The 22,721-nt window shown below is 46.2% G+C and overlaps 2 protein-coding genes and 1 pseudogene across 4 annotated transcripts; 2 read left to right on the top strand and 1 right to left on the bottom strand.

Moving 5' to 3' along the window:
- The first annotated feature begins 526 nt into the window (after positions 1–526).
- LOC100279780 (uncharacterized) lies at positions 527–9,324 on the top strand. 2 transcript variants are annotated; one of them, XM_035966220.1, is made up of 18 exons: positions 527–662; positions 1,129–1,299; positions 1,428–1,478; positions 1,601–1,714; positions 1,804–2,004; positions 2,092–2,193; positions 3,791–3,898; positions 3,979–4,209; positions 4,292–4,542; positions 4,618–4,789; positions 6,315–6,470; positions 6,565–6,615; positions 6,937–7,077; positions 7,161–7,358; positions 7,425–7,556; positions 7,643–7,816; positions 8,339–8,578; positions 8,831–9,309. In XM_035966220.1, exons 4-18 carry the CDS (start codon positions 1,682–1,684, stop codon positions 9,023–9,025), a joined length of 2,385 nt encoding a protein of 794 aa, XP_035822113.1. In that variant the 5' UTR covers positions 527–662; positions 1,129–1,299; positions 1,428–1,478; positions 1,601–1,681; the 3' UTR covers positions 9,026–9,309. The 2 variants fall into 2 exon arrangements, with proteins under 2 accessions (XP_035822113.1, NP_001146210.1); NM_001152738.1 differs by having other exon boundaries at positions 575–662; positions 1,202–1,299; positions 8,831–9,324.
- A 116-nt stretch (positions 9,325–9,440) lies between these two features.
- LOC100280934 (uncharacterized) lies at positions 9,441–21,353 on the bottom strand. Its single transcript, NM_001153854.2, has 4 exons — positions 20,931–21,353; positions 10,709–11,088; positions 9,935–10,564; positions 9,441–9,844 (listed from the first exon to the last, which is right to left on the bottom strand). The coding sequence occupies exons 1-4, from the start codon at positions 21,001–21,003 to the stop codon at positions 9,644–9,646; spliced, it is 1,284 nt and encodes a 427-aa protein (NP_001147326.1). The 5' UTR covers positions 21,004–21,353; the 3' UTR covers positions 9,441–9,643.
- On the top strand, positions 11,212–19,542 carry LOC100193668 (sodium/hydrogen exchanger - dihydroorotase - Thiamine pyrophosphate pseudogene; annotated as a pseudogene). The gene is made up of 18 exons (NR_160406.1): positions 11,212–12,407; positions 12,536–12,706; positions 12,781–13,018; positions 13,088–13,252; positions 13,823–13,920; positions 14,005–14,064; positions 14,149–14,195; positions 14,295–14,390; positions 14,456–14,502; positions 14,592–14,658; positions 14,837–14,858; positions 14,952–16,199; positions 16,374–16,491; positions 16,677–16,870; positions 17,231–17,472; positions 17,648–17,809; positions 18,090–18,195; positions 19,248–19,542. The product of NR_160406.1 is annotated as a sodium/hydrogen exchanger - dihydroorotase - Thiamine pyrophosphate pseudogene (transcript).
- Positions 21,354–22,721: the final 1,368 nt, after the last annotated feature.

The raw sequence follows: 22,721 nt of genomic DNA, 5'->3' as shown, positions 1-22,721 counted from the left end.
CAAAATGATTTATAAACGAGCTAGTCATTGCATAGCTGTGGTAACTTTAATACAAATATTAAGTTTAAATTTGTTCAAATTTATTTGTCTTATCTTTTATTTGTTTTATTATTTTTTTGAATTTAGGGCTCTAATGTGAATTTTGGGCAAAAAACTGAATTTCGGGCCAAAAAATGAATTTCGGACCATAATGTGAATTTCGGGCTTTTATAATTTCGGGCCGTCCGAAATGAGCCCGGCACATTTAAGCAATTACGGGCCGGACCGTGGGCCGAAGGCTAGACTCATGGATCGGTCCGATACAACCCAAAATTCAAACAATACGGATCTTTTCAGACTTGGGCCGGACCGGACGCCCAAATATACACCTATATCGACGACCGATCAACCCACCACCGCACCGCACCGGCAGCACGACCACCCGGTTGCCTCCGGACCCCGGGCGAAACGGTCTCGTACTCGTCCTGGTCGTCCATCGGAGTATCGGACCATCGCCCTACGGCCCTACCCTTTCCCAGCCAAGCACACTGCACATCGCCACCCACCAGCACCCCAGTGTATACGTCGGCTGTGTCGCATGCCTCGCTCACTCGTCGTCGGCGACCTCGCCGTACCGGAGATGGCGCATCCGTACATGAAGAAGGACGACGACGACGAAGATGGTTATCCACCCCTCCACTCTCCCCCTCTAAACCCAACCTACGTGCCTCCTGCTGCTTTCCCGCGGCTACGATCTGAGTGCCTCTGCCCGTTCTAGTGTGCCGGATCTAGCGCGATCTCGTCGTATCTCCGTAATTCGTGTTGTTATCCGCGGCGGTAGTGGTGCTGCGGATTTATTTCCGAGACTTCGCTGGTTGGACAGATCGTCGGGGTTTATTTGGGAATTGGGGTGGGAGCTCGCAGTTATGTGGATCTGGACTGCGTTTGTTTACGGCGTCGTGCGACCTATCTAACCCAGTCAATGGAATCTGGGTTTTCCATCATTGGAGCTTCATGACTCACGAACAATATTCTCGTTTAGATCCCTTCCCTAGCCTATTTGCCTCCTTCCTGTAACACTACTATAGCCATGTTCCTAAGCATACCCCACTTTGTTTGAAATTAATCTGTCATCTGGTCTTTTTATAGATTCAATCCAATTAAGCTTGTAAAATGCTTCCAAGTTGTCTCATCTTTATTGACTGGTGGATGTTTTAATCAGTCGAGTATTCACCATTCTTTGGGATCGAGAAGGGGTCTGTTCTGCAGGAGGCACGAGCTTTCCATGATCCACAGCTTGATGTGAGACGATGTTCGCAAGTAAGAATTCCTTGCACTTTCTCCCATTTTGTCATTCTTTGTAACCTGAGTTTTTGAGACATAATTTGACCCTCTTATTTTCTTTGCTTTCTTCTCTGCTTCCTGCCCTGTTTGGAACTTTGTTGCAGGTCATCATCAAGCTATTATATTTACTTAATCAAGGAGAGACATTCACCAAGGTACCGTAGTAAAAAAATGCATAGTAGTAAAAGTTTTGTAGTTTCTGTGTGCACACATTTGTACAGAGAAGCAAAACTGTTTGATTGGGGAGAAAATTCAATTGTGCATGTTTCTGTTACAGGTTGAGGCCACGGAAGTCTTCTTTGCAGTAACAAAGTTATTCCAGTCTAGTGATGCTGGTCTTAGGAGGCTAGTGTACTTAATGATCAAAGAACTTTCTCCATCGTCAGATGAGGTTAAATAAATGATGTTTTCAGATGAATACAATGTTTTTGATGCCTTCTAATCTAATTAAAAGATGGTTGAGCTTTATGATTGTAATAGGTCATCATAGTCACAAGCTCATTGATGAAGGACATGAATAGCAAGACAGATATGTACCGTGCCAATGCTATTAGAGTTCTTTGTAGAATAATTGATGGTACCCTACTAACTCAAATTGAGAGATATTTGAAGCAAGCTATTGTTGACAAGAACCCAGTGGTTGCTAGTGCTTCTCTTGTTAGTGGCATCCACCTGGCCCAGGTACTAGCATAATTCTATGCATATATACCGATCTCTTGTTTAAGGTTGGTTAACTGTATCTTTTGTGAGTTTGTCTACACTCTACAGGCAAACCCAGAAATTGTGAAAAGATGGAGCAACGAAGTTCAGGAAGCTGTGCAATCAAGAGCTCCACTTGTCCAGTTTCATGGCCTTGCTCTTCTTCACCAGGTATACTTGTTCCATTGAGCCAGCCATTGGTTTCCTAGATGCTAAACCCACCAGACGGTCAGTCACCCTTTGATTAGCGTTTAGTTGGTGTGGACAATAAATTATATGGTTTAAACAGTTTGCACTGTAGCAGTAAATATGCATACAAACACTATAGTTACATACTAAATTTTTGAATGTTACTCGAGACATGCACACAGTTGCACAATATATCATAGACAATTAGACAGACATAATGACATAGATAGTAGACTTGCAGTTCTTGGTTCTCGCATAGTTAAATGATAAGCTGTTATTACGTAATAACATTACATTTGTGTCGGGGATCAGATACCCGGGCCCCAGGGGGCCACAAGTCAGAAGAGGAGTAGGGAGGGACCTGCCTGGGCGGGACCGCCTTCGGAAGACCCCCGCGCCCTGAGCCCAGGGGTCGGGCGAGGTGAAGCACGGTCGGAGGGCCAGAACGAATCGACAGGGAACCACTCAAGTGGATTCCGCGTCCGGTCATAAGACTGCTCTCGCCATCAATGCTCCGCACACCACATTAATTGTGCCTGGCACTGAGCCGCGGCGTTGAGCCGATCCGCCTACCACTCATGACCTACGAGTCCGAGGCCTGAGCCCCACTCATAACCTATGGGCCCTAGGCCTGAGCCCCCGACTCCCTACGGAGCACACAAGACGATGGAAGAAAGCTAGAAGGACAGACTAAAGGTTCGGCGCGAGAAGAGGCGAACAGGAGGAGTAATGATGGCGTTCAGACTCCCGTCGCAAGCACGCTTCCCCAACATATTTAAGATGAGCACGAGTCATATGAGGACAAATATCAACGAGGATTTTACCAAGAGAAAACCATTCCATTTTACCAGCGTAGCAGTTCCTTCCGATTGAAGATATCTGTAACCGCCCCTGCGGCCCCCTTCTTGATCTATAAAAGGAAGGTCGGCCCGACGAAGAAGAGAGACCGAATCCGAGAAGCACACTTGAGACATAGACCCTTCAGCACACACACATAGAGACTTGGCACCCCTTCCTCTCTAGCCCACTTGTAACCCCTACTGTGAGCAACAAGGTGTCGGTAGCGCGAGCCATCGAAGACGGGAAGTAGGGTCGTTTTGTTCAAACCAGTATAAATCTTGCGTCCATTGAGCACATCATCCGGAGCCAAAACGTGCATACACAAATTTACTCGTTGGTGCTGGTTCGGAACACTGACAATCATTGTTATTAAAACGTCGCTTAAACGTCGTTTAAACGACAAAATGTGATTAAGAGTTGAAACATCCGAACGTTTTACCAAAATGGAGTAGAACGTCTGTTTCACGCATTTAAACGTTGGTTAAATGTCCTCTGAGCGTTTTAAGGCGTTTTACTTGCGTTTAGGACGTTCTACTCGTCGTGGGCTTTTCCTTTCCTGGGCCAAAAGATGGAAAAACCCTAAGTTCCTTTGGTTCCATTCTACTGTATATGTAAAATTATATGATAGTTTCAGTAAACGGTCAGGTTTTATAGTGTGCATTTGGATAATGTGTACTATGCTCTAGTTTCTCTTCGCTTTTTATACTTAATCTTCATTTGATTTCTCCCCAACTTGCAGATTAGACAGAATGATCGTTTAGCTGTAAGCAAACTAGTTTCAAGTTTGACAAGGGGATCTGTCCGTTCTCCTCTTGCACAATGTCTTCTGATTCGTTACACAAGCCAGGTAACCCAATAACCCGTATCTTGCTCCATATAAAACTAGGTAAATATGGGAATTCCTAAAATATAATGGACAATTTGCAGGTTATGTGTGAGTCAAGCATGAACACTCAAAATGGTGACCGTCCATTTTTTGATTTTCTGGAATCATCCCTCAGACATAAAGCAGAAATGGTGGCTTTGGAAGCTGCACGGAAGATAACAGAGATGGATGTTACAAGCCGTGAATTGGCACCAGCAATTACTTTGTTACAGTTATACTTGAGTTCATCCAAGCCTGTGCTTCGATTTGCTGCTGTCCGGACTCTCAATAAGGTTATCCTTACATGGCCGTCAAGCTTAGCTGTTCAAAATTATTCCTGCAATATTTGTTTCTTGATTTTCCATTATATCGCAGGTTGCTAGGACACGACCTCTGGCGGTGACAAACTGCAATGTGGACTTGGAGAGTTTGTTGTCAGACCAGAACAGGAGTATAGCGACCCTGGCAATTACTACTCTTCTTAAAACTGGCAATGAATCAAGTGTGGATCGTCTCATTAAACAAATTACCCTTTTCATGTCTGACATAGCAGATGAATTCAAGATAGTTGTTGTTGAAGCTATACGGTCTTTGTGCCTGAAGTTCCCACTAAAATATCGCTCAATGTATGTGAACAACTGAAAGAGTGTTGATTCTTTGCCTTCAATTCTACTGCTTTGACTATGTCTTCTGTCTTTCAGGTTGAATTTTTTGAGCAACAGCTTGAGGGAAGAAGGGGGCTTTGAGTATAAAAAAGCCATAGTGGATTCCATAGTTACTTTGGTCAGTGAAATACCAGATGCCAAAGAAATTGGCCTGCTTCATCTTTGTGAATTCATCGAAGACTGTGAATTCACATATCTTTCTAGTCAGGTAACTACAATTATTATGTTATTGCTAATAACTCGACCTGTGGGGGGTAAGACAGTCCTCGGGCATTGTATTAAGAAGAAAACCTTCTCACATAGGTCGAGTAAACCCCCGAACCCCTGACCCACCCATACACAGTGGCACCGTAGCCCACGTGAGAACAACCGCGACCAGGGACATGCCTTAAACCTGTGCTTTGGTATGTGACAGATGAGGGGAATTTTTTAACCCAGCCTAAAATTCGCTCCCACAGGGATTCGAACTCTGGACTTGAGCAGTGCTACTCAGACCACCTAAGTACCTAACCATCTCAGCGTGTTATTGTTATTGATAAAGAATTTATTCTTTAACTTCCAGTTTTCCAGCTATGTATGAATTAAGTAATGTCCATTTGTTGTAGTTATTTGATGTCCGCTAAAATAGTAAAATGCTTATGCATAGAAAACACTTCCGTGGTTTGAACTCATGGTTTTGCACCAGCAGTGAGGTATATCTGAAAGTGCACGTCTTGATGGCATAATATGTGTTTGCACCAAATGATTGCTTTGGGTGTTTTTCTATTGTTTTCACTTGGCTGTTCATGGTGCAACAGAGACGTCAGAGAAAACAATTCATTTATTGTATTCATTTCTTTTTTTCGAAAAACACAGAAAAGGTGAGGTAAAAAGAGAACCTCATGCAACTCCACGCAAAACCCACACACTCTATAATAGATGCAGATTTACAAAAGTAGGCAGCTAGACCCGTGACCTTGAAGACCCCAAACCAGATGTCACCGAATGGCTGGAGCGCTAGGATGTTAGATAATCCACGGGCTCCAGCCCTACACCAAAGATGAGACTCCTCTTTGACCCAATTGATTACCAAGTTAGTACAAGGCTGGACACCATTGAAAACACAGCGGTTGCGGTGATTCTAGATGGCCCAAGCTCCAAGAATGATCAGGGAATTCAGATCCATGCGCAGCCCCTTGTATGCTGGTCCAACAGTAGAAGAGGAAATTCCTTCCCACCAATCCTCAAAAGAAGAATTCTCATGGCCAGGAGCAAGGTGTTGCAGCCCAACAGATCTCATAATCTGAAACCAAACTTCCCGAGAGAAAACGAGACTAACAGATGGTTCAAGGTCTCATCCTCCTGATCACATAGCAAAGAGTTTTGAGGGTGAGGTAACCCTTTTTTCACCAGACGGTCAGCTGTCCAGCAGCGATGGTGAGTCACAAGCCACATGAAAACTTGCATTTTCCAGGTGCCCAACATTTCCAGATCCTCTCCCAAGGTTTAAAAGTTGTTGATCCAAGGAGTCCATATATTGCTCATCTTGGTTAGATTTGAGAAAAGCCCGTGTCTCCCATATTAGATTTTGTGAAATTAATATATTCTACCGAATATATTCACATATGGCCGTTAGCAATACAAACAATATGTGGATCTAAAACATGGAGCAACTTCAAGTGCTTGTATTATCTCAATAGTGTTTGTTGAACCACTGTGATCGTAAGAATTGGGATGTTTTTTTTCTTTCGTAGATTTTGCACTTTTTGGGAAATGAAGGACCAAGGACATCAGATCCAAGCAGGTACATTCGCTACATATACAACCGTGTGATATTGGAAAATGCCACTGTTCGTGCTAGTGCTGTCAGCACGCTGGCAAAGTTTGGTGCCCTGGTTGATACGCTCAAGGTATGGTGACTTCTTAGATTAGTAAGTGTATTTTCATATTACCACTTTTCATGTGCATTTCCAGTTCATTTAGGATTCTGCATTTGTGTTTCAGCCTCAGATCTTTGTTCTCTTGCAACGATGCCTGTTTGATACTGAAGATGAGGTAAGCTTAGAATTCTACCCCCTTCATTCCAAATTATAAGACGTTTTGGCATTTTTAGATACATAACTTTTACTATGTACTTAGTATACATTGCGTCTAGATACATAGTAAAAGGAATGTATTTAGAAAAGCTAAAACATCATATAATTTGGAACTGAGTACATGTTTTAATATGCTTCTGAGCACATATGAAATTTTAAACAATCCTTGATCAGGTTTGGTAGTCTTATTCAGCAGAGTACCTGATAAGATGGACATTACGGCATAGAACCCCAGAATTCCTGTGTTAACAAGAGTGTCATTGTGTGTTTGCTGTCATAGGTTCGTGATCGTGCTACACTCTATCTCCAAACCCTTAGCGGTGAAGTTGCCATTGGTAATGATGAGAAGGATGTGAAAGACTTCCTATTTGGATCTTTTGATGTGCCATTAGCCAACCTGGAAGCAAGCCTAAGAACTTATGTATGTTTAGAATGAACATTACATCCTGCATACTTCAAATGAATGCATGCATTTTTGCTTATATGTCTTTAAGAACGTAACAGGAACCTTCAGAGGAGCCATTTGACATATCTTTGGTGTCAAGAGAAGTCAGGTCGCTACCACCTAAAGAGAAGGCAGCCCCTGGCAAGAGGCCACCTGCTGGTGCTGCCGCCGCCGCCGCCCCTGTTTCAACTGTTGATGCTTATCAGAAAATGCTTTCGTTCATTCCCGAGTTCTCTGGGTTTGGAAGGCTCTTCAAGGTTTGTATACTGTTCTATCTTTTGAAATTTGATAAGTACATTTGCTAATTCCCTCAATCTCTGCAGTCCTCTGAACCCATGGAGCTGACAGAGGCAGAAACTGAATATGCTGTTAGTGTGGTTAAACACATTTATGACGGCTACATTGTATTGCAGTACAATTGTGCAAACACTATAGAAGAACAACTGCTAGAAGATGTAAGCATCTACATTTCAAGTATTTTCTTCAAGGACTAAATGTTTACTCACACTGAAGGTTTGGTAAATGTATTTGCTTCTTTCAGGTCACTGTTTGCGTTGATGCCTCAGATGCTGAGGAGTTTTCAGAGATTTGTTCAAAGCCTCTTGCAAGCTTGCCGTATAATTCACCTGGGCAAGTTTTTGTTGCTTTTGAAAAGCCAGAGCGTGTACCTGTTGTTGGGAAGTTTTTAAATTTGTTGAAGTTTACAGTTAAAGAGGTAAACATAATGGTGTTTCATGTGTATAATCTATAATCTTCTCCCTGTATCAGACAGTAATAGTAATATAGTTTGTTTTCAAAAACTGTAGTTTGTTAAGTTCTGTATCATATGGAATTATGGATTTGATTTGGAACATACCGTCCATGACATATGATTCAGCTTGTCTGGAAACTCTCTGAATTGTGTGAAATCTAGTATTACCTTCTTTGGTTCTTAAGAAGTTTTGGAAAATATTCAAAGTTTGACATGACTCTGTCTTTTTAATTTAGATTGAGATGGTAAGACATGGGCTTCAATTAAATTGAATTTGTAGTGTTCTATAACTAAACGAAGGGCAGTCCTGGTATAATGGTGAGAACTATCGCACTGAGTCACTAGGTCGCAGGTTTGAAGCAGCTTCTCCGTAATTGTGGATGGAAGACTTGCCTCGGTTTATCTGTTTTCAGACTCCACTTATGTGGGTGTGTCCTGCACTAGGTCTGCCCTATCCTATAACTAAATACCTTCCCATTTTGTCAGGTTGACACAACTACGGGGGAAGCTGATGAGGATGGTGTGGAGGATGAATACCAGTTAGAGGACTTTGAAATTGTTTCAGCTGATTATATGCTGAGGGTTGTTGTCTCCAACTTCAGGAACGCCTGGGAAAATATGGACCCAGATAGTGAGCGTGTCGATGAGTATGGACTCGGGGTTAGAGAAAGTTTGGCTGAGGCTGTCAATGCTGTCATTAATATCCTTGGAATGCAGCCGTGTGAGGTCAGTTTCCAATTCTCAATTTCAGAAATCGTCAAATCCCCCCCCCCCCCCCCCCACCCCCACCCCCCACGCATCATTAGGTATTTCTGGGCTATAACATTGGAGTGATCTGTGAACATAATTTGGAATATCAGGACAGTTATGTTGGCATGGTGACAACTAGAGCACATATTCGCATCTTTGTTTGTCTTTAGATAATGGTACTTGGATGGTTGCTAAATGCTTCAGTTACTTTGTTTTTTTACTTTTCAGGGCACTGAGGTTGTACCGAAAAATGCAAGATCGCACACCTGCCTTCTATCTGGTGTATTTATTGGCAACATGAAGGTCCTAGTTAGGTTGTCATTTGGACTGAGCGGGCCCAACGAAGTGGCAATGAAATTAGCTGTGAGATCAGATGACCCTGAAGTCAGTGATAAGATTCATGAGATTGTCGCCAGCGGATAAAGTGCAAGACATACAAATCTTCTGCCAAAAGTGTAGAGCGGGTAGATAGCCTTTATACTTCGATGCTTACAGCCTTGTCTCTTCGTGGACATCTCAGATTATCAGTTAGCATATTCTATAAATTTTTTTGCTGTACAAATAACATCAGGTATTATCTGATGTTTATTCAAGTACTGATTTCATGGAATATTGGGAATTGGAATGTACTGTAGCCTCCGTGGTTTCCTTTTGATTTGTGCTGAACTGTATCCCACCTTTCTTGAGAGGAAAACTCGTGGAATCTATCTACCTTATTTCCGATCCGTTACGATACCTTATTTTCGACCCGACCTTATTTTTGACCCGTTACGATACCTTATTTCCGTCCCGTTACGACCGGCCGAAATAGAATGGCTTAGTGATTATGTCCGACGGCTTTTGGCTTCGGAAATTTTATTTGTGCTATCATTCATAAAAGGAGTTGCAAGTGGAGCTGTGGAGGCCAAAGCAGTGCAACCGTGTGGCTCAACATTCGATCGTGCCTAGCAGCTTTCGTGAATTCTATTACAGTGGTGAATCCATACGCACAACTGTGGAGAGCGAACCCTGTACTCGTTCCGTCGCACACAGATGTTGTAACTAGATGCCGGCTACCTTGACCAAGCACATCAAAACACCCAATAAAACAAGCTGCCATGTGGCGTGCCGCGACTCAGCTCCGCCGGGAATGTAGCACGAGCTGCTCTGCGGCAACTGTTGGCCTTGCGTGGTGCCGGGCACGGCGGACGTGGTCTCGCAGTACCCCGTCGGCATCGTCCCTTTGCTCGGCTGCGGCGTGCCCTGCAAATTCATATGGCATCAGTAACGCCGCGTTCCCTCAATCAAGGGCAGCAGCAGAGGTGACGAGCACTGATCTGGAACTGGAAGCACCTGTGCCGGAACCGGAGTCAAGCTGGTCGGGGCCGCCGTGCCATTGTCTTTTGCGAGCCCGACGTCGTAGTTCGCCGTCAGGTCAGTCTTGTACAGCCCGAAGGAGCGCTCGGACTCCGGGCCCCCCTTGAGGTCCTCGTCGTAGAGCGCGAAGATGTACGTGTCCACCGACTTGCCTGGCGTCCGCGGCGTGCCGACCTGGGACTTGAGGTGCGCCACGAGGTTGCTGTTGTAGGCCTTGGCGTTGTCCACCGTGGCGCCGGCCTCGTCGGCGTCACCCTTGTACGGCCACCCGGTCTCGGCGATGACGATCTCCACGTCGCTGTACCCCTTGGCGTCCAGCGCTGCGCGGATAGCGTCCAGCTGCGCGTCGAACATGTTGGTGTAGGTGAGCCCTGACACGGCGTCGACGCGGCCCGCGTTGGGCTGGAACAGGCAGAAGGCCAGCGTCTCCGGCCGCGTGTCGGAGGCGTACGCGAAGTAGGGGTACGGGTTGATCATGAACGGCGCGCCGTTCTGGTGCAGGAAGTCCAGCACCGGGTCCAGGCTGCCGGCGAGGTCCGGGTGGAACGCGCCGGAGGACGGCGGGTCCGACGCCGACAGCACGGCCATGGAGTGCACGGTGGAGATCTGTACGCACAGTAGTAGTAGTAGTTGCCAACTTGATCGACTTGCTCAAGAACCGTACGTCCGGCCAACCATGCGCCTCTAGCTAGTTACGCATTTGATCAGTGATCGCACGCACGTGTGTGAGGAGAGGATACCGATACATGCCTTGGTGGTCGAGCCAGCCGGGAGCGCGGCGAGCAGGTTCTGCATGGCGGGGAGGAGCTGGGGCGCGAGCGTGGGGTCGCCGGAGTTGAGCAGCTCGTTTCCGACGGAGATGGAGGAGACGGGAAGCGTGGTGGGGATGTTGGCGGCGGCCCAGGACGCGGCGGCGGCCGGGGAGGACGCGAGGTTCGGGACGGCGCCGTTGGGTATGCCCAGCAGGATGGAGATGTTGGAGCCCGCGAGCGCCGCGACCAGGTCCGGCTGTGGCTCGTACAGGCGGAGCTTGGCGATGGACGTCGACATGAGGAGGCTGGCCGTCGACGCCGGCGGCGGCAGGTTGTCCGCGATCGTCCCGTAGTTGACCCCGATGAACGACTGCGACGCTGTAAATACCAAAGTTGCATATCAGAGCCAAAGACACGTGAATTGCATTTCGCCTATTTTCATTTATTTTTTTGTCTAGTCTATACTACTCTATAAGATAGTAGTGTAGACGTCCACCCGGTGTGGTGCACGGTTCTGCCTTTGTTCCGCGCCCCTGCGTCCGGAAATCTCGCCGCGCCCCTGCGTCCGGAAATCTCGCCGCGCCCCTACGCAATCACCTCCTCCTCTCCCCTCACTACGCCGCCACCTCCTCCTCTCCCCCTCACTGCGTCGCCCTCCTCTCCCACTCACTGCGTCGTCCCCTGGATCCTCGCCCCAGCCTCTCCAACCGCCTCCGCGCTGTCCCCTGGATCTCGCGTCGCGCGTCTGCAGCACGCCCGCCACACACGCCGCGATTGGAGATTGGTGGAAAGCGGTCCGCGGCTTCAACTCCGACATCTCCGGCGAGCTCGAGCGCCTCGCTGCAACGACGGGGGCGACGCTCAGATCCGACGTGCCGGACGCGGCCGCCGTGGATCTGAACGACCTCGAGTCCATGGATCTGTCGGCGGACGCTGCTCCGCTGGAGCACATGGAGCCGTTCGTGCTGGCATGCGCGCGGGTGCTGGGCCCGACGCCGGGCCGGACGCGTGGCGTCGCCGACGGCCGGGTCGTCTTCTGGGACGGCAAGCGGTGGGTCCCATTCGCGACGGCCTCTCCGCGCTGGACGCAGGAGCTCTGCGGCGGGCCCAAGGCCTCGCCGCTGGAGTATCTCCCCACGCCCGGCGATGGCGCCCTGCACCTCACGCCCGTGCTCCGCCCCCACACCCAGCAGGCAGGCATGGATCTCGCAGGGCAGGGATCTCGCGGATCACGCCGTGCGGGGATCTCGCGGATCACGCCGGGCGGGGATCTCGGCCAAGCCTGATCAGAAGTTTGGGGCCCTATCAAAGCGATTCGCAGAAGTGGAGGCTGGGGGATCGAAGCGGAGGTGGTGGAGATGACGGAGGCGCTGAAGTCCGTCTGGAATCCGGTGACACAGAAAAAGATCAGAGTTTCTCCTTCTACTTCGTCGGGTGAAGTCCCGGTGGTGGACAACACCTCGACGCTGATCCCTCTGGAAGCTGCGGCAGGCATTGCTGGTGCCGATGCAACCCACATTTGGCATTCCCACTCCAATCGAAGGGTTTTTGGTGTCGCTGAACAGGACACTAGGCTTCTGCTCTGCTTACTAATCCATTGGTTTCAAGATGACAGAAGCCGTCATCAAACTGAATACTTCTTCTAACTGAATACTTCTTCCCAGCTGACAGATCAGATCAAACTTGACGTGTGTTAGGTAACAAAGTTGATGTAGATGGTGGGAACAACTGTGATAAGCAATGCTACATGATTTGCTCTCTGATTAAATTATTCTCTTGAACTAGATTATGAACTGCTTAGAAATATAATCTGCTTTGATTTTAGGTATCAGAGAAAAAAACCAAGGCATGGTGCACTTCTAAAGAGCACATCTGCAGCTGCCCGCTCGGGCTCCGTTTCGATAAGACTAGGGACCTGTACATCGCCGACGCCTACTTCAGCTTGCTCAAAGTTGGCCCCGAGGGCAGGCTGGAGAGTTGCTGTGAAAACTCTCAAGTGAGGGAACATGATCATGTGCACGCAAGATCCTGATGACTGTTGGCAGAATCAAGTCATAGTTAAATAAACAGGCCCCCACCCGACGGCGCGAGCGAGGCACGCGGCCCTCCCGGCGGGGTGGACGCGGCCCCTGGCTGTGAGGCGACGATGGGGCTGGAGGCTGCGATGGCGCTGGGCGACCCGCCGGCGGACTACGCATCCATCGCGACGGTGGGGCTGTTCGTGGCATTCATGTGCGTCTGCATCGTCGTCGGGCACCTCCTCGAGGAGAACCGCTGGATGAACGAGTCCATCACCATGCTCTTCATCGTGAGTCCAACCGCCTCCTTTTCTTTTTCGCTTTTGCCCTGCTGTGCTCATGCTTCTGTTCTGTGTCAGGGCTTTGGGACCTTGATGTTGCAATGCTGTATGTTGGGGATTGCAGGGGCTGGGAACTAGAGCAGTCATCCTGTTCGCGTCGAGCGAGAAGCATTCACGTGTGCTGGTGTTCAGTGAGGACCTCTTATTTATTTACCTGCTGCCGCTGATCATATTCAATGCAGGGTATGGGATTCGTGTATTGATGCTATGTTCTAGCGTTATGGTGTTATTATTTTATTTTTTGTTAGTATTTATATCAGTTTTTCCTGCACATAATAATAAACACAACGAAAAAAGCAAGAAGACCCTAACGATTAAAAGTAGTATTTATATCAAAAGAGTTGTTGCTACCCTGCCTGTGTGCTCAGAAAATTCCTCCTTTTCTTTCTAATTGATGCAGGAGGCAGGAGCATCCTTAATTGAACGGCAGTGATCCTGCAGTTTATGTTGGAAAGAAATTAACATAGGAGCATTGCACGTATTTGGTTATTGTTTTAGAACCTATTTCTATAGGTTTTCTCTTTGGAGCTTTCTGAGCTAAAGTCCAAAAAGGATTCCATCTTCTGAACACTTCAGTAGCAAAGCAACTATGTTGTGCTATTAAATATAAATCTGCAATTATTCCACCAAGTCTTTGGCGTTAGGAGTGTAGCTGATATGTTGTCATGTATGATTATGCTGAATATCTGGCACTAAGAACCTTTGTGTATAACCCACTCACAATTCTTTTTTTTTTCTTCCCCAATAAGCCAGGTTCCAAGTGAAGAAGAAACAGTTCTTTCGAAACTTCATTACTATTACACTGTTTGGTGCAGTTGGCACCTTGATCTCTTTTACTGTAATATCCCTTGGTAGGTTCGGTCCCAAATTTCACTTTTAACATGATTATATGCTTCTGGATTTCTGCCTGCCTAACTCACATTTGATCTCAATAGGCGCTCTAGGACTAATATCAAGGCTTAATATCGGCGCACTTGAACTGGGAGACTATCTTGGTAAGTTCATCACCCAAAGCATAAACACTTCTGTTGCCCGTATACAGTTCTTTCTTTCTGACTCTTGTACATCTTAAATTTCAGCACTTGGGGCAATATTCTCGGCCACAGACTCGGTTTGTACCTTGCAGGTGTTAAGCCAAGATGAGACACCATTCTTGTACAGCCTCGTGTTTGGTGAAGGTGTTGTCAATGACACAACTTCTGTTGTGTTGTTCAATGCAATCCAGAACTTTGATCATGGAAATATCAGCGGTGCCAAATTACTGAACTTCATTGGCAGTTTCCTTTATCTGTTCGGCTCCAGCACCATTCTTGGAGTAGCTGTAAGTTATATGCTCTTCCGCTTCTAGCTTTGCTAAAGTTTACTGACATGTGTTTTTTTCTGTAGTCTGGACTTCTTAGTGCTTATACCATTAAGAAGTTGTACTTTGGCAGGTTTGTACTTGACACAACACAATTTTTTGAATTGAAAAATTGATGGTATTTCCACATCTTACATTCCTCTTATTTGACATGCACCCCAGGCATTCAACCGATCATGAAGTTTCCATTATGATGCTAATGGCTTATTTATCTTACATGCTAGCTGAAGTGAGCACCCTGTACTTTTAACCTCTGCAGACATTTTGCATTTTTTAAAAGCAAACATAGCTGTAAATTGTTATTAACGGGTTGCTTTTTTATTGTAAGTTGCTCGATTTGAGTGGCATTCTCACTGTGTTTTTCTGTGGTATCGTAATGTCACACTATACTTGGCAAAATGTAACAGAAAGTTCGAGGGTCACAACCAAGTAAGTAGCTTCATACCTTCTGTATGGACATTTGCTTTTGATCATGCATTCTTTGGTAATGCTTATGCTAATGTACTATTGGATGGATCACAGGCATGCCTTTGCAACATTGTCGTTTATCTTCGAGACTTTTCTGTTTCTTTATGTTGGTATGGATGCATTGGATATAGAGAAGTGGAAGATTGTCGGTCAAACTTATAGGCATACTCTCTCCCTCTTTCTCTCTCTTCATTGCTCAACTAGAAGATCTTTCTTCTGGATCTGTATTTTCTATCATGTGCAGCCCGGTAAAGTCTATCGCTTTGAGCAGCACCATTTTAGCCTTGGTGCTGGTTTCAAGAGCTGCTTTTGTTTTCCCACTATCCTTTCTATCAAATTTGACCAAAAAACTCCAAATGGAAAGATATCTTTTAGGCAGCAGGTAAGTCTTTAACTTAGCAACATCTTAACTTCTTATGTTCTCTTGAAACAGTTGTTATATTCCTTACATGATATTGGTCATTTAGGTTATTGTTTGGTGGGCGGGTCTCATGAGAGGTGTTGTGTCTATTGTGTTGGCTTACAATAAGGTTAATCTTGTGTTTGGTCTATCTGGTTTGAGCTTTGGTCTGGAATTATGTTACTGCTTTTGTTTCCTCTATCCATTCCAAAACATAGGACATTTTTTGTTGTCGTAAGTCAAAAATTCTCTAACTTTGACAGAGTTTATAGAAAAACAAACCAACATCAACAGCCTTCATTTCTTAATCTTATATAGAAGTTGCAGTATTTTAGTCTAATAGATGGACATGTTTTAAATTTTGAGGCATTGAAACAATTTGCATCATGAAGGCGTTCGACTTAATGTTTCCAAGGTTCTGTGGCAGTGCGAGGCATTTTGGGAGGTGGTGAGCGCCTCGCTTGGCACCTTCATTTTCGTGATGATGCTGTCCTTCAGGCTGCAGTGCCACACAAGTTCGTTTGGTGTAGGTGCTGCTTGATTTTTGGCGGTGCATGCCGGGTGTTCGACAATGTTTCTGAGGTTTTGTGGCAGTGCGAGGCATTTTGGGAGGGACATCATCATGCCCAACTTGAAGTCGTCCGTGACCACAACAGCGAGCGCGGTGGAGTACATGGATGAAGTATTGAAGGCGTTGTCGCCAGGTAGTACCTTCTTCCCACTCATGACACTACCTCGTAGACAACACAAGTCTAGATGTTGCTGGTGCAGCTGTTCAACACGGGCAAGGTGCTGTTTTCCAATGTGGTCGTCGACGGCGGCATGTTCGTCTTGGCCCTCCTCACCTACCGCAGCTTCTTCGCGGCGCCATCATTCTCCCTGTCCGTCTGATTTTCTATCAGGTTGCTCGATCGTCGTCAATATAATCCGTGTCAACAAATTTTAATCTTGGTTCATAAGTAAAGAACAGAAAAGGAAAACCTAGATGTCTATAATTATACGTACATCAAATCTAATGATTTTAGGTACATATTTTCTGTTTGCCATTGCAAAATCTAATCACGTGAATTTTATAGTTCCAATCGGGGCTATGTCTATGTACTCTTATTTTTGTCCAGAACCCTTATGTAAGGGGAAGTGGAAAGAAATGGATTGGCACACTGCTGGATGGATCTTCCTCAATACGTTTATCGAGTAAATAAGCTTGCATTGTTTTGGATAATTACATCATGTAACCGATTTTGACATTTTTTTATTAATCACCGGCAACTTACCCAATTTGCTGTAATAATAAAATAAAAGGCTACACTATACTACACACTTTCTTGCCATACATTAAATCTGACGGTCATTTTTTTTATTCCTGACGACGCCCGCAGCCGCCGCCGCCGACGACGGAGGAGCAGCACCTCTCGTCTGTCCACCGCTGACCGCTCGTTTGTCAGCCTAGCACCGGGGTGCATGAACGCCCAGTATATGCTACAGCACCGCCGCCCCTGGCCCTGCCGCCTGCGCCGGTCGTTGCCCTGTGCACTCCGCGGGCCTCGGGAATGGCCAACCAGGACATTTATCGGTTTGCCCACCCTCTCCTCTCTTCTCTTCTCTCCCGCCCGCTCTCCCTCTCTCCCTTCTCTCCGGCTTCCGATTGGGTATTGTTTATTGGCTTCTGGCTTTAATTAATTACTGTATTTGCATGTTCAGGTATGTTGTTCATCCATCTCGTATGATGAAGTGTTTTATGCTCTTTTCCAATTATTGTTGCAAGTAGCAAAATTAGAACATGTCCTTATGTTTAGACTATGAAAGAAAACACTTATTTCAATTTGTAGGTGTATTTTTCTGTTTCAGTTGGCATATCATCATGAGGATGTGAATTCCACAGGAAGGCCCATGTGATCTTATTGCTCCCTTAGATCTTCCACATTTTTTACAGTCTTATTCCTTGCCGAGGGGAGTCCTGCTCCAGTAGTGGTCTCAGAAGGGGCAAATACCATGGATGTTGGCAGGCCTGTGCTTGTGCAGAATGCACCAAGGACAAGACTGGATGCAGGGACATGGGGGACGATGGGGATTGGATTGGGGTACTGTATTGCAGCTGCAGTAGCTGAACCTGAATGACTCGTGGTTGCTGTGGAGGGCGATTCTGGATTTGGCTTCGGTGCAATGGAGGTTGAGGTACGAATACAAACATGACAGCTTCACTTTGAAAGACTAATCTCTACTACTCTATAAGTCTGCATGGGTTGCTTTATAGTTTGCTCTTAGAGTTATTGGTCAAGCTGCTTCTTGTATCTCTGGAATGCGATATTATATTGGTTAATATAACAACATGCACCCCTTGAATTTTAAGGTGAACAGGGGCTTCAACAGTGATGCTGTTTTAGCAATGGAGACGATCCATTCCCTGTCAGCTTCAAAATCAAGTTACCCAATGGCTGATCTCACCCAACTCTTCATGACAGCTACTCAAGAAGGGAAAAGATCAGAATCGCAAGGCCAGATTCTTAGGGTGGTAAGCCTTTTTTTGTAGCTCTGTCTCCTAACTTTGTCCCATGTTAGTGTCTGGTAACCAATTGGACATCAAGCACTTAGGGGTTAGAAATATTTTGACGCATAGGGCTCTCATTGTTAATTATGGTGCTCTAGAAATATTAGATTGTTTTTGTTTTCAATATATGTAGAATGCAAGACCACTCTAAATTATCGTGGTGCTAATTTTCCTTGGATCACTATCTATCCTTCTGTACACACTATTGCCTTACTAAAGTTAGTTATTTCTTCTTTGTCTACAGGAATGCTATAGCTTAATGCCCTAATCTTTATATGCCTCTTCTTATATCTGCACTTCCATGGGCACCGGGCGACACTAAATTCACAAGATACCCCCTCCACCTCAAGGTGTAAGACCATAGCTTCCATCGCTCTTTACGTTATGTAATATATTTGTAGTATGCTAATTTGATTCACCATAATCCTTACCATTCATACTATTATGCTTGTTTTTCTCTCTTCAGTAATCGTCGAAAATGGTTCATTGTTCATAGCTCAAGCCAACTTAATTTTAACGCAAAAATGTAGCAGTACTTAAAGTTTCATCTGTAATTTATCAATGGATAAGTGAGTTAGAAATAGTATTTATCATTAATAGATTACTTGCCTACATCGCTTTGAAGATACTGGATATTCTTTCAGATATTGGTGAAACCCCATGATGTATCTGTTACAATATGTGATGTGTATATTTTTTCAGATATTAGATCCCTTGATTATCATGAAAGATGCTGGCATTATTCATTGTGATCTAAATCCAGGAAAAAAATTCTTATAGCTCCAACATGAGTTAATTCTTCTCAATGCCAATGTTGGCATTGCAGCATCACAGTAAAACATTGTATTTCTACAGACACTTCCAGTAACTGAACTCTATTTTTTAGTTGTTCCCATAATAGTCAGCCACCTGGTATACTGTTATTGTCTTTCAGATTTCAGACAGCAACCCCTTGCAGCTATCTGAAACTCAGTGTTTGGCCGGGGCGAGGGAGATTGGGAAGGAAGTGGAGGAGAGCGTGCTCCCAACACCGCTAGAGAGTTTTCAGTTTTTTTCTTATATCACGTTCCTAGGAGCTTCGTGTTGTTTGCATGTGTTGATGTATATATAAGGAAATATATCTTTTTGTGTTCTGCCTCTAACCATTCTGAACATGTAATTTTGGATTCTTAATTTATGTATTGGTGCTACTTGGTTATGTTATCAGTTGCTGTTGAGAGGATATATTGATGCTTGACAATTCAAATATTTGTTGCTAACTTGAAGATTGTTATTTTACTTCTCATTGCAGTCTATTCTAGAAAGTGTGAGCCATGGAACAAAGTTGGTTGAAAAAAGAACTACATGCATTTACCCTGTTTTTGGTTTTATCTTATTTTTTCTTTCACATGCTTTATTGTAGGTGGTACGGAGTTCTGTGTATCACAAGAGACATCTAGGTTGACCTCACTCTTCTTAGTGTTCATGCCCACTACGCAAGACAACACCGCAACGCCGATGGAGTTGGAAGATTTCATCAGTTTCGATTGGATCTGGATGAGATGGACTCTGCTTGTAAGGAGAGAGAGAGAGTGCATGGCTTGGGAGGAGCATATTTTTGTTCATCCTTTTCATGAGTCATGTTACCTGCCATGTCAGATTATGTAACTTCAGATATTTCTGTTTTTGTTAGAAAAGTACCAAAATAGTTTCACTTCATGGCTACTCTCAGATGTGTTATTGCTGCTGCCACTAATCATATAAGGGTAACATTGTATTTGTTAGCCAACAATTTTTGAGATATTAAAGTTGGTGATAATATAATTGTTGTTTGTTTCTATGTAATCGTTGTGCACTAATATTTTGCTGAATATTTTATTGTGCCGTTGCAAAGCACGGGCACATACCTAGTAGTAGTATATAAGCTAACACGCACGCAAACACACAAATAGGAATAGCGACGAGCCGATGATGATACGTACTCTATCTGATTTTAAAATTCAGAGAGCATGTGGCCAAATGGAGAGAGAGCGTGATTTGTGGGGGGCCGGCGCATAACGCGCGTTTGATCACATGCAAATGTATGTACCCTACGTCTACGTGGGAACAAGCATGCAGTGGTTAGATAGCAACGAACGATACGCACAGTTAGGCAGCCATGGCGCCTCTTTCGGCACCATCGTCTGTCATGCCTGCGTGCAGCCGTGCAGGTACTCCACAGAGCATTGGTAGCTGGCTGGCTGCATGTCTGGAGTAGTTGCAGGCTGCAGCTACCAACTACTGCAGGGTTTTGTCCAGGAGACGGGGCAGCCGGGCAGGAGTCGTTGATTTCCACGCATTAATGATTGGGCAATTGCTTCAGGAAAAAAAAGATCGGGCAATTGGCAAGCCGCATGCCCCTGCTAGTGCTAGATTCCCTGACCAACCGGTTTGGTGGATGACCCATGGGCATGGGTCAAAGTCAGCTACTCCTGCTTCGAGCGCAATTTCTACCGTAATCCCCACGTTAAGAATACGACTGCGACATATTGCTGGAGAAATTTCGTTTTCGTGGTTAGCAAAAGCAGAGATCCCAGCAAATCCGTCCAGCTCTTTTAGAATAGCCAAAACTGTGACATCAAGCTTTACACGCCATTTGGAAAAAAAACTAGCAGCCAAGTTCGGTAACTAGTAACTGCCCCCCACGAACGATTGAGCTACGTATGCATGACGTAAGTACCCGAAATTATAAAAAAGCAATGTGCAGAACGCTCAATCGAGAAACCGAGGCGTATGCGGAAAGTGAAACCACTCTCAAAGCGGATTAAATTGGGTAGGCAACTAGACCACTACGGGTTTCAGACAACGATCTTACTCTGAAAAAAAAAGAGGATGGAGGTGTTATCACCTGATAATCTGATCTGGTATGATAGGATCCAGTGTTATTAGGCTGTAATGTTGTAGTATACTCGTACATGCCAATTTTCACGATTCTAAGAGACAGTAACATATGCGTATTCGACGTCCAGTTCCTGAGCTACCAAGAACTCTGAACCCTGGAGCACGAGGTCTGCAAATTTACTAGCAGGGAAAGAAATGGTAGCCACCCAAGATGGACTTGACTTACCCGCCAAGCGGAAGAGGAAGAGCTTCAGGAGCCCCAAGATGGCTGCAGCGTCCTGCCGCCTCCTGATCCCCATGCCGACGCGCTGCGCGGTGCTCGCTGCCACCAAATATGGCTACCAGTGGCGAGGGGAGAGAGAGATCGAAGGCGCTGAGGAAAGCAAGGCGAGAGGGTGGGAGGGCGGGAGACGCACGCAAGGACTCGCGCCGTCGCTGGCTGCAGTGCAGGGTGAGGCTGCGGGCAGAGTCTTTCCGCCTACTGCGTGGAATAGAAGACGGAAAAGCGCGCGGCGACACCGTGCCGGTGGCCCGGCCGTGGGCGTGGCAACGACGCCAAGGCGTTGTACGCGCAGTCGACCCCCTGGTCACCGTGTGTCTTTCGCGCGCGCGTATATCTGGAATCTGCCTGCACGAGCTGTGTGTTCCGTGCAGCCACGCCTGTTTGATTCTCTTTTATAGGTAGGTACTGTCATACTGGTCGCCGGGTTGCTTCAGATGTAGACATGTAATGCTCCCCAGCTCGACCGGCGAAAATGGAACCCAAGGACAGGGATCGCTTGCGTCGGAAATCATGGCGGCAGTGCGCGTCGCGCTTTCGTCTTTGCAGAATCCACGGTGGGGGTTCCGGGAATTATTTGCCCGGCCGGGCCGGGAACAGTCGAGTCGCGAGGTCGTCATGATTTGATGGGCAGTTGTTTTGCTCTCCGAGCCTCAGCAGTCAACCTCTTCCACGCTGTGCAGTTACGTGCGTGCCATACAGCCATAGGCAATTAGGCATGGGGTGTCATAAACATGGTTCTGAGGTGGATATTATGCGCGATTACGCTGTGTCGTCTGGGCAGCCACACGTGTAGTTATCGGCGCTAATTAAGTCGAGGTAATGACAGGAGCGCTAATCAACCATACAACCGCGAGATGAGGAGAGGTGAAGAGGAAGATTCATGCGCCATGTGCCAGGCAGGGTGAGAAGGCCACTGAAAAGTGCGTCTCGCCCGCTGATCACTCCAATGGTCTATGGTCTTATGGACTACTGCTCCTACTAGTATGGTGCCCGTGTGTTACAACGGAACACATACTATTCGTTTAATACTTATTACCTGCCCATATCTATGTTCTTCAAATGAAATGGTAGATTGGTTACCTCGTTTAAACAAGATCTATCCATGTGAGGTAACTGGTGGGAACATACATTATTAATCTATGCAACACCAACTATCTATTATAGTGCCCACTGAAGATTACAACATGGTAGACTGATTACCTCATTTAAACAAAATATTCGTTAAATACTTATTACCTGCGCATATCTAGACGACGTAAATAAGATCTATCTAGTATGGTGCCTATGCGTTGCAATAGAACACAAACCACAAACGGCCTTCTGGTAATTACACGGCAAATCAATCGTGTAGGTTGTAACAGTTACCTCTCGAGGTTGGCCTCAGGAAAGTCATGTCTTCGCCTCTCGCTTATAGTTGGCAACGCGACCCGTGACCGCGTCTCCCGCCCAAGGTTGGCCTCGGACAAGGCGTGCCTGCGTCTCCCGTCCAAGGTTGGCCTTGGGCGAGGCCTGACTGCGTCCCCCGCCCGGAGTTGGTCTTGGGCGAGCCGTGACTGCTTCTCCCGCCCGAGATTGGCCTTGGGCGAGGCGTGGCTGCGTATCCCGCCCGTGGTTGGCCTCGGACGAGGCGTGGCTGCGTGTCCCGTCCAAGGTTGGCCTCGGGCGAGGCCTGACTGCGTCCCCGTCTGGGGTTGGTCTCGGGCGAGCCGTGACTGCGTCTCCCGCCCGAGGTTG

Source organism: Zea mays, chromosome 1 (assembly GCF_902167145.1).
Source record: "Zea mays cultivar B73 chromosome 1, Zm-B73-REFERENCE-NAM-5.0, whole genome shotgun sequence".
Taxonomy (NCBI): Eukaryota; Viridiplantae; Streptophyta; class Magnoliopsida; order Poales; family Poaceae; genus Zea; species Zea mays.
Note: the sequence above shows the minus strand (reverse complement) of the source record. Positions and strands in the feature narration are given on the sequence as shown.

What these genes read in the sequence shown, in the direction of transcription:
- LOC100279780 (NM_001152738.1), top strand. Translation starts at nt 578, where the DNA reads ATGCCTCGCTCACTCGTCGTCGGCGACCTCGCCGTACCGGAGATGGCG. An exon ending in GGACGACGACGACGAAGATG is followed by an intron (nt 663 to 1,201) that starts GTTATCCACCCC and finishes TGTTTTAATCAG; the next exon opens with TCGAGTATTCACCATTCTTT. An exon ending in ATGTGAGACGATGTTCGCAA is followed by an intron (nt 1,300 to 1,427) that starts GTAAGAATTCCT and finishes ACTTTGTTGCAG; the next exon opens with GTCATCATCAAGCTATTATA.
- LOC100280934 (NM_001153854.2), bottom strand. Translation starts at nt 21,003, where the DNA reads ATGGGGATCAGGAGGCGGCAGGACGCTGCAGCCATCTTGGGGCTCCTG. An exon ending in CTTCCTCTTCCGCTTGGCGG is followed by an intron (nt 11,089 to 20,930) that starts GTAAGTCAAGTC and finishes TGGTATTTACAG; the next exon opens with CGTCGCAGTCGTTCATCGGG. An exon ending in TGACTCCGGTTCCGGCACAG is followed by an intron (nt 9,845 to 9,934) that starts GTGCTTCCAGTT and finishes ATGAATTTGCAG; the next exon opens with GGCACGCCGCAGCCGAGCAA.